Here is a 15,448-nt window from a genome sequence, read left to right as displayed (position 1 = left end):
TTACCTAGGACAGAAAAGCCCGATTTATACTAGAGACGGATGATCCGTCTGGACGAACTTGCATTTTAATTAGGCGAGCATTTTTCAGTTCGTCCGATAATCCGTCTGTGTATAAATACGGGCAAACAGACGGACTATCGGTCCAGACCACTTATCTTCATAATTGGGTTGTCGTCTTGGCAGACGAATTATGAAGATAGCTCGTCTGGAGCGATAATCCGTCTGTTTGCCCGTATTTATACACAGACGGATTATCGGACGAACTGAAAAATGCTCGCCTAATTAAAATGCAAGTTCGTCCAGACGGATCATCCGTCTCTAGTATAAATCGGGCCAATTCTTTAGTCTATGCATAAGAACACCAAAGAATCTTTCGGATTTGACGGCGCACAGAAATAGAAAACGTGTTGTATAAATATCGTAGCAATGTAGCCATTGTGTAGCTGGTTAAGCTTGGTTAGTGTTACGCGTGACGAGCCCAAAGAACGTCTGCGTAGGAGGCTAGTCAGTGGACTACAGATCCTTAGTCACCGCGAATCTTCCCATTCTTTGAATACCCCCCCCCCCCCAAAAAAAAAAAAAAAAAAAAAAAAAAACTCCCCCATAAAATCTGACTACCAAAAATTGCTTCGCACTGCCTCGTCAGCATAAAACTAGCCTGCGAACAGGCTCTCGAGTGGGGTTTCCGCGAATAAAACCGGAGTACTTTGTACATGCTGCTCTATGTCCTAAACTGTCCTAGTATAAAAAAAAAACAGTGTTTACTGGGAAAGGTAGCTTGTCTTCTGAAGTCACCCTACCTTCGTCGAGAGTAATCCCTGGTTACCTCACTGTTTTTAATCCGGCAAACAGTTCGCGGCTATTATATGAACTGTTCTCGCGCTCAGGGTGGCTCGGAATAGAGGGTGTTCTTCCTGCTCGATATAAACAGGCCCAAAGTCAAGATGATTTCATAATTAAAGATTTGTTTATTCAAGTTTGCTGTGAAATGAAATTTTTTATCACGACTCGTTTGATCAGTGCCCTGACCCCTGTGATGTGGTCACATACAGTAAATACGTGTTTGAATGATGTGGCACATTCATCTAAATAACTTGAGTAGAAGTGTAAGTGTGGTAGGCGCCGTAGTTTCCATCCTCGGAGACCCAGGGGCAGTTAGTGGGGCAAGGGAAACGCGAAAAAGCGGGTAAAAAATAGTGCGAAACTGCCAGTTACATAAATCAGCATATAAAAGTTCTGTTGACTGAAAGTGCCCCTGGGGAAAGATTCTTACCAGACCAGTTCAAAAAGCTCTCTGAATACTGCCTCGTGATTGGGCAGAAAAATCTTTTGTTTTCCCTTTGTATTATTCTGCCCAATCGGCGAACAGCTTGACTGCGGTCCTTTTGTTGTGTTCTCATGCAAACGAAGTATGTACACAAAGCCAGTTCGCTCGCTATATCTGTCTTGCTTTTTAGCGGAGAATTTGCTCGGGAAGGAAACGTTTCGGCTAGTGCCTCCCCTGGTCGAAAACGTCGAAAGTTTGACGGCCATGCCCGCGGAGAAACGGCGGATTCTTCAGATTGTGGTCGATCGCAGGAATCGTAACACTTGAATGCTGCTTGCGAGCTATTAAAGTTTGTGTGCGGTATGCAGCTTGTTGCACTGCTATAAAAATGGATGTTTTTCAGATCTTTTACGGAAAGATTGATGACAGTTTGAGGCGAAACTTTTCCAAACAAGAGTATATTTTTCACGAACAAACCAGGCAGATGTGTCAAGCGGGCGATCGTGACTAGCTACGCGTGCAAAGCGTGCAGCAGAGATTCTAGCACTGCTTTTGTTTACAAAAGGACCGAAGTCAAGCTGGTCGTCGATTGGGCAGAATAATACAAAGGGAAAACAAAAGATTTTTCTGCCCAATCACGAGGCAGTATTCAGAGAGCTTTTTGAACTGGTCTGGTAAGAATCTTTCCCCAGGGGCACTTTCAGTCAATAGAAATTTATGCTGATTTATGTAACTGGCAGTTTCGCGCTATTTTTTACCCGCTTTTTCGCGTTTCTCTTGCCCCACAAACTGCCCCTGGGTCTCCGAGGATGCGTAGTTTCGAGCGCGCTCGGATGGTAAAGGCGAAAGGCGCGAGGGGGTCACGCGAGGAAGAAATCGATTGTGCACTCTTTTAAACGCGTAAAAAAGAACACAGACGCCTGCTACGCAAGCTAGGGTGTAAGCGGCGAGTACTGCATTGGGATATAGAAGCAGACATATACGGGTGTCTCAACGTAACATGTGTCAAGCTATATTTAATGAAAAACGTCGTTTAATTCAAAAAATCAATCCAGTATTGAGTGGTAATGATATCCTGCCCCTCCTCCTGTAAATTGCTTGGTTCTGTCATTTTTATTCGTTATTAATTTAATTCTTATTACTTTTTTGACTTTCTTTTCGATTTAAGACTCTTTCCTTTATTCCCTCGAGGTCCTCCTTTTTTAACCGGTTTAAACTTCACGGATTTCTTGATTTTTCTGTCTTGCTGGGATTTTCGATGTTCTGTTTCTTTGGAAGATTTCTTGGTTGTTTTTGTGTTATTAACTGTTTCTGAGTGCTTTCTCTTTTTGCCCGGTTTCGTTGTAGCTTCCTTGGACTTTGTTCTTTTACGCACCTTCGGGAAAAGCTCTGCAGCAAAAAAACAAAACAAAATAACTAAGGTAAAGGTCGCTGTTTAATTAATAAAATAAGAGAAATTTTTGAATAGAAAAAAGGTCCTAACCATGGACTATTTATTACAGATTCACCCAGAAAACTCCGAGGGAATAGAAATCTGAAATCTTCCCGATAAAAGACATAAAACAGCAAACTGTGCCTTGACTAAATTTGCCAAGAGAAATAAACAAACTCTTCTTGTTCCATATGCAACATCGGGGGATTCGCGCCTAACGACATAACTGCCGTTTGATTCAACTGCATTGAGGAACATTCTGTTATATTTGAATTCTTTTTAAATCTTGTAATCCTTTCTTTGTGTCATATTGTAACATGTGTGACGTCATGACATACCTGGGTCAGGTTCCTCACCAACTTCGTCTCTGTACCAATCAGCATCGTCGCTGTCCATGACGTCACCTGTATCCATGGCTACGTCATCTGTCAAAGCAAATCGTCGTTCATTTCTCTTGTTTTACTTTTGTTTAACGTTGAAACTTTACCAATACCAGGAATACTCTACATGTACATGTAGGTACGCCAAAGCATAGTTGGTACACTAACTATGGCCAAAGGGAAGGATATTTTTTCTCTTCTTATGTCTACAATGAGTCCAGCGTATTGCTGTTCCTCTGTACCGAAAAAAATTGAGCTTGGCCAGACCAAATTGCTTCGCTTAGAGCATTAGAAATGGGTGACGTCCGAGCGAGCATTGGGAACGAGCAATGAGAAGTGACTGTTCCTTATGACCAGACAGTACGGAGTTTTCTTCAGGTTTTAAAATGAAAATAAAGCTTAACACGGAAACTTATGACAAAAGCCAAACAACACATTAGGGTCATCAGAGAAAGAACTATGGAATGACTGTGGTCAGGAGGTGATGGTGGGGTGGGGTGGGGGGGGGGGGGGGTGTTTCACTCCTTTTAATGCCTTCTTAATACTGTTTCCAACAAAACAAACCTGTATTATCAGCATCTGTCTCCAGCTTATGTTTCTTCTTTTGACCTTCAATACTTCGAGCTCTGTGAAACAAAGTAACATGAGAAATATATAGTATGCAGAAAATCAACCAGCACGACATAGGCAATGTTCCAGAGAACCTGAAGCTAAAAACTAAAAGGAATTTAAAGGGAGTCAGCCATTTTGCTCCTAGGACAACTCCATAGAAATGGTAACTTTGGTAGATCAATTTAACTCATATTCAGTTGAGTCTTGACCACGCCATATGATCATAAACATCTTCTATCACTGACAACTTGGAAAACCTAAGCACTATTGACAATTCTTTCCGCAGTCATGTAACAATCCTGTTCCTATAGTGACCTACTTGTTAAGTTCTTTCTCTTTTTCCTTTCTCTTGATATTTTCGTCTTGCTGTTTTTTCCTCTGCTCCTTTAACTTCCTGTTAAACAATGCAATGTTAGAGACGTGTCATCAACATTCAACTTGGCACCATAAAGGTACATTTAAGGAGCTTAGTATAAAGTCCTCATTCACACAGATGGTAAAAACTGCACGGCAACATTTGTACTCCATGTGTGGTCTCAAGCTGGTTTTAAATAATTAACTGAGCACAAGTGAAGCAAGTGGCTTTCAGAAGATAATTAACTCACATAACTTTCAGCATGATCTTGTTAATGCGGATAATTGGAGAGTACAAATTGGAAAGTGACTGGGTTTTGAGAGAATTTGATGAATAGATAATTATTCTGAGAGACAATGTGTAGCCATATCCACCAACCTCTGGTGGGTGTCAGCTGTACTAGGCTTGGTATTGCTCTGTGACAACAGTTTTATATAGTAACTGTTTTTCATGTTAACTACCTTGCAATAGTAAGGGTTTGTAGCGGGGTCAAATTAAAGAAATAGATGATAAGTCTACAAAAGCAAGAATTCCTTTGCATGTCCAAATGCTCTTAAAATAATGTCAATAAATTGTAATTATATACCTTGCTTCTTCTTTTCGTTTTTTCATCTCTTTTATTTCTTCAGGTGTCTTTTGAACTTGGTGACAGACAAAAAAAAGCAAAATGTTAGCATGATAGTCAACAAAAGGCATCTAATGGAACCACAAAATTTTCTGTGGTAATACAATGTACAGACAAATTTCTAGCAAATTTCAGAAAAATTTCTAAAGGATCTATATTTGTCTGTGTTCCTTTCAGAAAGATATGGTTAATAACATTTTCTTTCTGTTTTTACTTTTTTTTCATTTGGAGCTGCACTGCATACAAAGTATGCTGAGTGAAAATACACATTCTTGATTTGCAACAGAACATTTTTTACTCTCACCAAATTCATGAAAGAGAACTTCTCCAGAACACATCCCTTCTTCAATCTTAACAAGCTGAAGGCACATTCGAGGACCAAGCTGAAAGCAGAATGTTTATAAATACATGTAATATCACTGACAATAATCTACCAATATCTACTTCATGCCATCTACTTCATGACTAGAAGCTACAAAATCCACATAAAAAAGGAATTAACGAACAAAGGAGCGAACAAATGAACCAACGGTTGAATAACCAAACAAATTAATGAAAAATAGAACACGAATTGCAAGCAAGTAAACAATCAAGCAAAATGAAATCAAAACTACAGTAAGCAAGGAAATAATTTAGTATGTTTTTGTAATACCTCAGTAAGTCTAATTGCACTCTGCTGTGCCTTAGCGTTGCCTCTTCCCGGCACATTCTGTGGCAGTGTAACTCTGGAGTCTACAGGTTCTTCGCCTTCACTCTCTGAACCATAACCACACCCACCTCTGTTGATGTACAGCAGCCATGTAAGCACAAAGCGCTTAAATATATAGTCAACAATAGTTGTACTTGTCACACAGTTGCACTTTATTTTGCACAGCAGAACACTGTTACTCTGGCCAAACACTGGTCAGTTTCCAATATGTTACACATAATATACATAATTATATATGCACACACAAAATAACAAATTACAACAGAGCTGTAATACCTCAGGACATAATCACTGATATCACTTAATTGTGACATGTTTGGAAGTTTAGTTTGGATCAGTTTCTTCACTCCACGGCTTATTCCAATAGGAGCAGCTTGAATATTACTGCAAGAGGGAAATAACAGACATGCAATCAAGACAACATGAAACCTCTTCCATTCATCTGTTTTGGTTGATAGGTATAAACAGGAAAAACATTTCTAATCAAAATAATTTTCAAAATGAATCTAAGGGCTGTATATCTTTTAAAATAAAGTTGAAACTCCCCTGAGCATACATGTATTGTGTAGGTTTTATTAAGGGCTTTTAAAAATGTATAACACACAAGAGCCTGGAATCCAACTTACTAATGTCTGAAGTCAATAGTTTTTGTGTCTGAGTTGTAGCTTAGTAAGACACATCTTCTTATCTCTGACAGCTGGACCTGCAGTAGGACATGGAAAGTACTGTCACTCATTATCTGAATGAAATCATTTATCAAACAGTACAGCTGTGGAGCTACATGCAGTAGGACAAGGAAAAGACTGTCACTCATTATCTGAACGAGATCAGTTATCAAACAGTTCATGTATAAGTAAACTCCACTTACCTTTTGGATGTTAATTGAAGGAAATAAGTTTTGGAACATGGTTGTCATGAGTTTCATTGGGAGGCTGTCAGTAGAAAAACCATTCAACACCAACTGAAACGCAAATTATTACACATTTTTTATTTAAATGAAAAATCAATCACCCCATTGAAATTCATTTCATAATTTGTTTGTAAACTTAATGATATTTTGAAATTCATTTTACTGTAAATGTAAAAATAATTAATAACTGTAACAAGAAACTTCAAGCAGTTTTAAACCGTGCGGTTAATGCTTGACCACCCCTTTCAGTTCTTTGGCTAGAAAGGCACAGCGCCGCACAGTAAAAAATTCTTAAGAAAAGCAGTCACTTGAGAAACATACAAATCTTGTTTGCATGAGTCACGGAGTGTGCGTGACATGAATTTCCTTCACCACATGCCGGATAAATTCCTGCTTATGCATGCAAATATTTATTATGTTCCGAATGTTCAATAAAATAAACCCAAACCAGTTCATGAATGGCATTAAAAAGAAGTCCTAAGGCCATCCCGTTGTATTTCTTCATTTAGCATCGTCCCACCAAAAATAAAGGTAATAAGCAGGTAATTCCCCTGGCCTGATGACGTGTTCCCATGCCTTGACACATTCTTGATGAGCTTGCAATTTTCGTTTCGATTCCCAAAATAAACTCAGAACAAAAATTGGAATATCCAGAAAACAAGTCGTTGTTTTGCAACATTCAACACGTTCCGGCTAAATTGTACTCACTCCGAGCCAAACACTTGATTAACACAAAAATAAATATTTCACACAAACAGAGCGCAGAGTAATCGTAAATATTTTTAAAATAGGTGAATGATTATTTATAGCTACAGGCGAGCGATCGCTTGGCATGGGTCTGACATAGTGGTAGTTTTAAATAGCTTGGACATGTCCAATTCAAGCGGTCTTTGGTTTTGCTATGTGATTATTCAGTCCTCTCTTCTGGTAAAACACTCGAATGACACAAAAATATACATTTCACTCTAAACAGAGAGCAGAGTGTTCACGCGGCCCAGCCGGCTCCTTGGTCACGGTTACGCAAGATTTGATGTTTACTAGCTAGCGATCACTCATTTAAGGTGACTCGATCGAAATAAATGTTGTGCTGTATGCCTTTCAAAAATTAACTTCACCATTTCTGACTCGATTTCCTTCAAACTTTCGCATTTTACTCGAAATTTATCGAAGAATTATACACATGTCAATATGTCGATGTAATTATCGTGAGTTTTGCGCGATGCTACTTTTAGTGAAAAGTCATGCACTAATAGCTTTGAGATGCGGCAAACAGAAGAAACACAAATATTTCAAATAAACATATTAACTAAATATGGTTAGAAATCTTAACTGGCAGCCTGAGGCAGACGAGATGGATATAGACTAGTGCTCTAAGCCAGTTGGTCACGCTGCCTGTAGCTAGTTTTTTTTTTAAACTATTGACAGAGTTGGAAAAATAGCTACTTGACTTTACAAAGTGCCTAATAAAATTAATTGAAGATGATTTCTTCTTACCAGAGGTGGCTTTTTAAATTGCATTCCAAATGTCTTGGGTTTCTTGAGTAAAGACACCACATCTTTTGTCAAGGAATACTGCCATATGAATGATATGAATGATATTGTTGTGCATTGATTGTGCAATTAAAAGGGATTTCATGTCAAATAAACTGTTGGTCAGGAATCTTTTCTAATTTAACTTTACATCCAGAACACCAAAGTCCAGCTCATATAATAATTATCTAGTTTACAGTTTATATTAAATTAAATTAATGATGATGATGACGATGGTGATGATGATGATATGATGATAGCTAATTCTTATCAGCTCCTAACTTCTCACTTCTTATTTTCAGGAGTCACCAATAAATGATTTCTCCTGACAATAAGATATGCAGTCAAACAGTAAGGGAACTGTACTGTCAGCTAAGGAATGCTGTCAGATATATCACCAAATTTTCAGAACTGTTGTGAAAAGAAATGTATGAAATCAATGAGGAGAATTGACAATTTAATTTGTATACACATACCTCTTGAATTCTGAAAGTCAGTGTTGGTCCTCTTGGTGTGCGACAAAATCTCTAAGGACAAAAAAAGCAGTTGACAAACAAAGTAAAAAATTACTCGAAACTAATCCAAGGTAAAACAAAATTCACAGCTTACATAAATTTTGGTATTAATTTTAGTCTAATTTAACTATAACTGTTTTAGCTCAATATACCATTTTCCATATTTTATTTTATGGCCATCCAAAACTTACTATGGATAGGTCACCATAAATGCCTTTACTGTTTTTTTCTACATGTCTACACTTAATTAACCTCAACTATCTGGACTCAGTGGGACTCGTGAAAATGGGTCAACAAAAGACTAGATAATGAAAAAAAGTAAAAATATATAACCACAATAATATATCAAAGTGTTTCTTTCATCTTAACTTAATTCTGATTGGTAAAGTTGTCTTGATGGGTAACCAGAAATAAACATAAAATTTTGAGGTTCAGCTAATTGAGTTTAACTGTAATGCTGCTTAATTAATGCTGATTAATATAATTATTTTAATTTTTAATTTTCAATATATATCACATACCAGGTATGTTCCCATTTCAGTTTTAGACAACATCAGTAAGTGTGTCACACCAAGAGGTCCAGCAACATTCACAAAGTCCTTGACAACATTTTTCTTGTTCACCTAGTATTTATTTATTGTTAATAAAACAAACAAATCATTACAATAAATTATAATTGTTACATACACAATAACCAAGTTATAGCACATGAGGAGGGGGTATTTTGAGTTCATCTAACTTTCAAACCATGATGAACAAAAACCACATCTTTCTTGAAGTAGGTTAAAGAGCAAAAAAATAAGAGTCAAGGTATTTAATATTGTATTTAATCTGGCGTATCCAATCAAACAAAATCGAACCGAAAATCAATTGAACCAATCCAACACCAACCATTCGATTTGGTTTGGTAGTCGAATGGTTGCTGTTGGATTCCTGTGAATTCTATTTTCAAACCAAGCGAACCAATCGAACACAATCAAACTCAATCCGATTCGATTTTGTTCGGAATCCGTCTCTTGATAAGTCAGTCAGGCAGTACTTATCAGGGAGATGGCGCACCGCAGAGGATTCGGTAATTGAACCTTCGATTACGTTATTGTTGACTGTTCGGTAATCAAATGTTTGATTGAGTACAACTATCGACTGTTTGGTAATCGACAATCGATTGTGTTCCATTGACCAAATTTTATTGTGAGTTTTATTATGTTAGATTACCGAACCCAATCGAACGATTGGTGTTCGATTGGGTTCGATTACCAAACGTTCGATTGGACATGCCAGGATTAAATAAACAGAAACTTGATTAAAATCCCAACTGGTTGGGGGGCTGCCCAGTTGGCTAATAACATGACACAGTAAACTTAAGAACCCCCGAAAAAAACGGTGAAAGATCTACTGAAACAGAACAATCAGAAATAGGCACTCTACATTACCTTTAACTTAATTGCAGTATATGGTTCCATTACATGTCTAATGTCCATCTCAAGCTGTAACACAGATTTCCCCACATCACCCCTGTGCATGACAAAACTGTGCGGCACTTTGCCGACCTCTTCTTCTGTTAGATCTTGATGGGTCTTCCTTTTCTTCTGAAAAACAAAGAGCAAAAAAAAGAAGACTACACAAGGTCAAATCAACGAAAATGACGCTCGAAACATCACATGGTATGGTTACAGCTTTATGTTTCAATATGTTTCTTGACAATCTCCTTTCACAGTTTCGAAGATAAATGCGACACTAAAACAATTGAGAGTTTATGGTCACTAATAACATACCCTTCGTGTCTTTCCCATTCTCAAACTGTTCAGTAAACTGTATTTGGAAGACCTCAAATCTCGCTTTCTCGCCAAAGAAAACTTTTCACAAACACACGTGCAAGAAAAGTTCCAGGCGTTTCACTCGAGAGGAATGGTATCTACTAGCACCAGTCCGACGCGATCGTAGTCAATATGGCGGATTTTTCGAACACTGATAAAGGAGAAGTAGTATCCAAAGGAACAGCGAAAAGGAAATATCTGCTGATAGATAACGATTTGGAAGGGTTAGAGTTCACGCTGAAGGACAACCCTGTCAATAAAAGTTATGGTTAGTATCGTTTGTTTCTTAAATGAACTGAATTTTCCATGTTTCTATCGCGTACAAATTCCTCATTCTTCATGTTTTCTTGTCCATAATGTTTTATTAAGGTTTCCATTCTACGTTCTCTCTAGCTCCCATGAAAATATTTAAATTATCTGCAGTGGAATCTGTGGCCATTTCGAAATGGGGAAGTACGGAGAAACTGGAAGCTGAACAGGAAAAAAGAAGGCAGCAAAACTCCAAGTTGGAGAACAGAAAAGAAGAAGAAAAGAGACATTTCTGGGACTGTGAAGAGCTATTTGAGCCGCTCAAACGCTTCGTGGTAAACATGGAGTTGCCTGTAGAAAAAGTGTCATCTTATTTTAAAGAAAAAGGTGATAGCACACAAGGCGAGTTACCTAATGGGGGTGGGGGAAGGGGGGGGGGGGGGAGTGCAGTGGTGTCCGGTGCCTGTACTTCCTGCTTTCTGTACTTCTTACTTCCAGTTACTGCCCTCCCTTAGTGGTTCCCACCTCTTCTGTTTCTACTGCAAAAAATTACAAAATGTTGCAAAATTTTTCTCAATTTCTCCTGGTTCCTGCCACCTTTGCAATCCTCTTCTTGTGCTACACTACCCTTCCTGCCTTCTATTCTCCTGGGCTCTTACCCCCTGTCCCACTCCACTGTTTCCTGCCAAAAATCTCTGAGTGGGTAACATTGCAAATCTATGAAGTCATTGGATAACAGTGCAATCTGTTACCTGCGAATGTTGATGAGAAAACAAAAACAAAAAACAAAAATCCATATAAACTCTACCTCTGTAATACAGACACCTCCATAATATGGACACTCTTCCCTGCACCTTTGGTGCCCATATTACAGTAAAGAGGTTCTGAACACTGTCACTGTTTCCCTCAGGATTAGTCATTAAGTGTTAAATGTTGTGATCATTAATTTCTTCACTAGAGGCAACTGGAAACACTGACAGCCTGTTTGAATGTGATGTAATCCTGTGTTACTGTGACTGCCAACACAGCATCCCTCCTGACTGTATGTACAACTTTATGTTAAATAGTGTAGGTGTACATATCAATATTTTCTTTTCAATAACCAACAGAATTTGGGGGGTGATTTCCGACAAGAAACTTTGTCATGCACGAAAAAATGTATTTTGCTATGTCACAGACATGCAATTTTCCACAAATTTTCCCTCTTGGAATGTCAGATTTTGAACATTTGGACCACAGCTACAAACTTGGACCATTTGGTTAGAAAATATTTGCCATTTACTTGTTCAATGTTGCTTTAGAAAAGCATGCACAGTCAGTCAATTTGGAAAATGCAACACTGAGTGGTGAAATAGGAAACGTTCTAGTTAATTTTGTCCAAATTTGTAGCCTACCAAGTGAGAAGCAGGCTAGCCTAGTGGGCACTGGAGAAAATTTAGACACAAATTTTCTTGACTTTCAAGTGAAAGGTGAGGCAGCTGCCTGAGGTTTTAGTTACCGTATTTTTTGTCCCTTCTGAAAAAAAATTGTGTTTCTTTTTTTCCGTTTTTCAGTTATTTTCATTTGATAAATTTGTTAGGTTATTGCATACATTAAACGTAACAGAGTTACATGATTGAGCCAAGACCTGAATGTGTTATCATGTTTCAGTTGTAGCACGACAAATATTCAAAAGATTTCCAGAAGCTAGGCAAGTGGACAAAGAGACACCTTACAATGAAAGACGAAAGATGGGACACTTTTCATGGACTGCTAGCCTGGCATCAGAGCAAATTATTGTCAATTTATACGTAGTGCATAAAGTATGTACAACATAACTTATTCGTAAATACGGTGATTCTAAAAAATTACTCCACCCTTACAGTTCAACTGACTATAATTAAAGTTGACTTTGTTAGTAGTGTTTCTTACAATACGTATTTGAAAAGGAAAATCAGAAGCAATGCACATTCAAAGTCACTGTTTTTACAGAATAAAAGATATTTTGCACGGCGGAGAGAACAAGAAATGCATGCTCCTCACCGTGAACCCACTAATTAATCTGGTTCGGAGTGGATCCTTTAAGATTTTCTGGTTTAAAAACCGTTTTTCTTTTTTGCGTCATGTTAGTTTGGATCTCCGGCAATATGGCAAAAAAATCTTGAAACGGTCTATTTACACACTGCGTTACCATAATGTTTTAGGAATCACTTGCAGAAGTTTGGAGAACTCAAAAGAACCATGAAAACTGTTTTTTCCTGAAAATGTAATTTATTATTACTTTTTCGCTTTTTTTTATTTCATTTTTTACAGTGGAAGGGCGTATCTCAAAGACAAGCTTCTACTTCACTGATTAATTTTGATGCTCTCGGCATTGGACTCCAAAGATTTTCAGCTTTACTGTCCAAGACACTTGAGAATAACAGACGGCAAGCGAACAGTTTAAATATTGGGACTTATGTACCGTACAGAGTGGATTCTGAAACATGTAAGGTCTTTGTAATGTGTTACAGATATCTAGTCATCAGGGAGCATCCTGGCCGCAGAATTTGAAGACCTAAATATTTTAATAAGCTTGCACTTTTCTAGGTTCTATGGTAGCCAAACGTGGTAGAAGCAGAAACTTTCTAGTGAGGCAATTCTTTATCTCTAAAATTGCTTGCTGAGACTTTTCTCTCAAGACCCTCTTTAAACGACACTGTTCGATAAACAGTGTCCCGGATTGTCTGAAAAAAAAACTCAGGTAACCGTTGATACATACCGTAATGATTCGATTTAGCGCCCTCCTTCCAATAAGCGCCCCCTTCCGAATAAGCGCCCCCAGGTTCCGAATAAGCGCCCTCCTTCGAATGTGTTTTTGTTAATAAGCGCCCCTATTCCAATAAGCGCCCCCATTCTTATAAGCGCCCCCATTCTTATACACGCCCCTATTCTTAAAAGCGCTCCTATTGTGGCTAACTGACCCTACTGAAACCGTCGACGTCGAAAAGATAAACTCATGAACATTCATCGTACTGTACATGTATAAATTTATTGCTCAAATGAACAATTCTTGTAAAAGTAACTGAACTTTAACAATTTGTTACTATTTATACAGTTTATGTTATTGCTAGTTTTGTTTTTAGCATTTGGTTGTTTCGCAAAAAAATAAATAAGCGCCCCGTCTCGAATAAGCGCCCTCCCTTAAGGTGCCAAAAGTAAATAAGCGCCCCGGGCGCTAAATCGAATCATTACGGTATGGAGGTTTTTCTTCTCCGAAGAGATATTCGTGTCCAAAGAAATAAAATCGGAAGTTTTTCGTTGGTGCTCATGCCTATCTCAATTTAGAGCAAAGATAACACTTTTACAGATACTATGCGTTTGGAATGCGCTGTCCAGTGTTATAGCTGGGCGTGATAAACTGGGGTTTTTATTGATGCAAGCTGCTTTACAATGCAATAAGTGTTCTTTTCGCTTTTTACGGCAGTCAGAAGAACTCTTGAAGACAATATGGAACAGCCTGTGACAGTCTTTTCCAACACAAACAGAGGAACGTCATCAAGATAAACAGTACGGCAGCTGGCGGGCAAGTGCTCATTGATTATGACTTCAGAAAACTAGATATTACAAGGAACGAAAGAACATTTGTGTAGCTTGTGTTGGGCAACAATGTCAGCAATGGTGTCATGGCTAGAGAATTTTAAAAACACTTTTGAAATTGCTATAAATGTAAAAGAAAAACAATTGGATAGATAATGACACCAATCAACGCCTGTTAACTACTACATTTTTAAACTCTGTCAAAAGAAAGAAGGCTGACAAATAAGAAAAAAGGCTGAGAAATAAAGCAAGCAGTCGTTTTTTAGGGGCGATTGTGAAACACGATTGCCCCTAAAAACGACTGCGTGGCCGTGGCTTGACTTGTAGAGGACTACCGTTCAGTCAGTCCGAACCAAAAGTTCGTGTAACGACCCATTTTATTCGGATTGAGGAGTTTTACTGCTACTCTCAGAGGTTAACTTCTTTCTTGAAGTTAAAAGTTTCGTCATTTGTGGGCCGATTCAGCATCTTGTATCTGTTAATTGCTTGGTTTGTTTTGTAAACAAGAAAAAAAGCCAAATTACTTTGAGACATGTTTTGAGGGCGCTTATTTCGGAGGGTCGTTTATTTCACTACCTTTGTGATTTACTATCAACCGTAAAATTTTATCGCAATTTTCGCGTCTTTCGGAACATTACGGTAGTTCCGCTAGTTAAAGCACTGGCCATTAAAATACATCTGTTGTTTAATTTCCGGACTGGCCTTTTTAAATTGCTATTTTAATATAATCTGTTGTGTTTATATAACGGGATTTGCATATATATAGACTTATATTAAACCACGAAAGTGTTTACTATATTTATAGATTGCTAACTTGACCGGAACCACGCGGTCACTTTGTGGTGCTGTTCCAAACAAACCAAATACACAGTTACATGTAATATAGGCTACCTATGACAAATAAATGAAAAAATATGTTTAGTGATGGCGAAGACGCGATACGTGCAGTGATTTACAACTTCCGTGATTGGGAAAATTAAAATATAACTTGGATAGGTAATTTTCTTGAACCCTTTTGTCTCTGTGCAAAACCGGGAAGTGAAGTCTATACGAAAAACCGCCCAAATAAAACTTCGATTCAAAAGAAATTGATTTCCTCAGCTTGAAATTAAGTTCTATTGTTTATGCTTACTTGTTTGTCTCGTTTTAGGAAAACAAAGGCTGATTTTTCTTTCATTAGAACTACTCTACAAAATAGTTGAGTTCAGTTTACATTAGCTTGTAGTTCTGTTTGCTTGGGAATTTGTTCACGTCAGAAAAAACAACGAGTTTTAGTGCAGTGGAGCGTGATACACTCCCACGGTTCACAGTGGTCCCTTCAAGATGACACAATTAACACTTTAATTTATGATACAGTACTTGAAATGTGTCCTAATCTAATATTCATGATGCGTTTTTAATAAGTACATCACCTTGTTGGAACGTAAAATAAATAAAAGAACCATCGTTGTTTTACATGTTTTAGTACTGTGACTGTGGCATCTGTCCT

At 37.9% G+C, this 15,448-nt stretch overlaps 2 protein-coding genes across 3 annotated transcripts in view; one reads left to right on the top strand and one right to left on the bottom strand.

The window, feature by feature from the left end:
• Positions 1 to 2,268: 2,268 nt before the first annotated feature.
• On the bottom strand, positions 2,269 to 10,213 carry LOC144635528 (suppressor of SWI4 1 homolog). The gene is made up of 15 exons (XM_078494630.1): positions 10,111 to 10,213; positions 9,769 to 9,924; positions 8,857 to 8,958; positions 8,297 to 8,347; positions 7,785 to 7,862; positions 6,249 to 6,341; positions 6,007 to 6,083; positions 5,657 to 5,764; positions 5,324 to 5,450; positions 4,976 to 5,054; positions 4,633 to 4,687; positions 4,011 to 4,085; positions 3,644 to 3,705; positions 3,038 to 3,124; positions 2,269 to 2,656 (listed from the first exon to the last, which is right to left on the bottom strand). Exons 1-15 carry the CDS (start codon positions 10,126 to 10,128, stop codon positions 2,406 to 2,408), a joined length of 1,419 nt encoding a protein of 472 aa, XP_078350756.1. The 5' UTR covers positions 10,129 to 10,213; the 3' UTR covers positions 2,269 to 2,405.
• A 55-nt stretch (positions 10,214 to 10,268) lies between these two features.
• LOC144635549 (uncharacterized) overlaps positions 10,269 to 15,448 on the top strand; it is a 184,253-nt gene continuing 179,073 nt past the window's right edge. The window contains exons 1-6 of one of the 2 annotated variants that reach the window (XM_078494647.1): positions 10,269 to 10,420; positions 10,546 to 10,803; positions 11,360 to 11,443; positions 12,052 to 12,203; positions 12,694 to 12,868; positions 13,847 to 13,930. In XM_078494647.1, coding sequence (XP_078350773.1) covers positions 10,285 to 10,420; positions 10,546 to 10,803; positions 11,360 to 11,443; positions 12,052 to 12,203; positions 12,694 to 12,868; positions 13,847 to 13,926 — 885 coding nt within the window. In that variant the 5' untranslated portion in view covers positions 10,269 to 10,284 and the 3' untranslated portion in view covers positions 13,927 to 13,930. Of the gene's footprint in view, positions 10,421 to 10,545; positions 10,804 to 11,359; positions 11,444 to 12,051; positions 12,204 to 12,693; positions 12,869 to 13,846; positions 15,400 to 15,448 lie in introns of those variants that run through there. The other variant, XM_078494653.1, reaches the window with a different exon arrangement.

Source organism: Oculina patagonica, chromosome 1 (assembly GCF_052425735.1).
Source record: "Oculina patagonica isolate OP01 chromosome 1, crgOcupat, whole genome shotgun sequence".
Taxonomy (NCBI): domain Eukaryota; kingdom Metazoa; phylum Cnidaria; class Anthozoa; order Scleractinia; family Oculinidae; genus Oculina; species Oculina patagonica.
The sequence above is the reverse complement of the archived record's forward strand: the minus strand, read 5'-3'. Positions and strand labels throughout refer to the sequence as shown.

Bases quoted from the DNA above. Each gene is read 5' to 3' on its own strand.
- LOC144635528 (XM_078494630.1), bottom strand. The intron at 5,055-5,323 runs GTATTACAAAAA...TTCTGCTTTCAG, and splicing joins GTGCAATTAGACTTACTGAG to CTTGGTCCTCGAATGTGCCT. The intron at 2,657-3,037 runs GTATGTCATGAC...TTTTTGCTGCAG, and splicing joins TGGTGAGGAACCTGACCCAG to AGCTTTTCCCGAAGGTGCGT.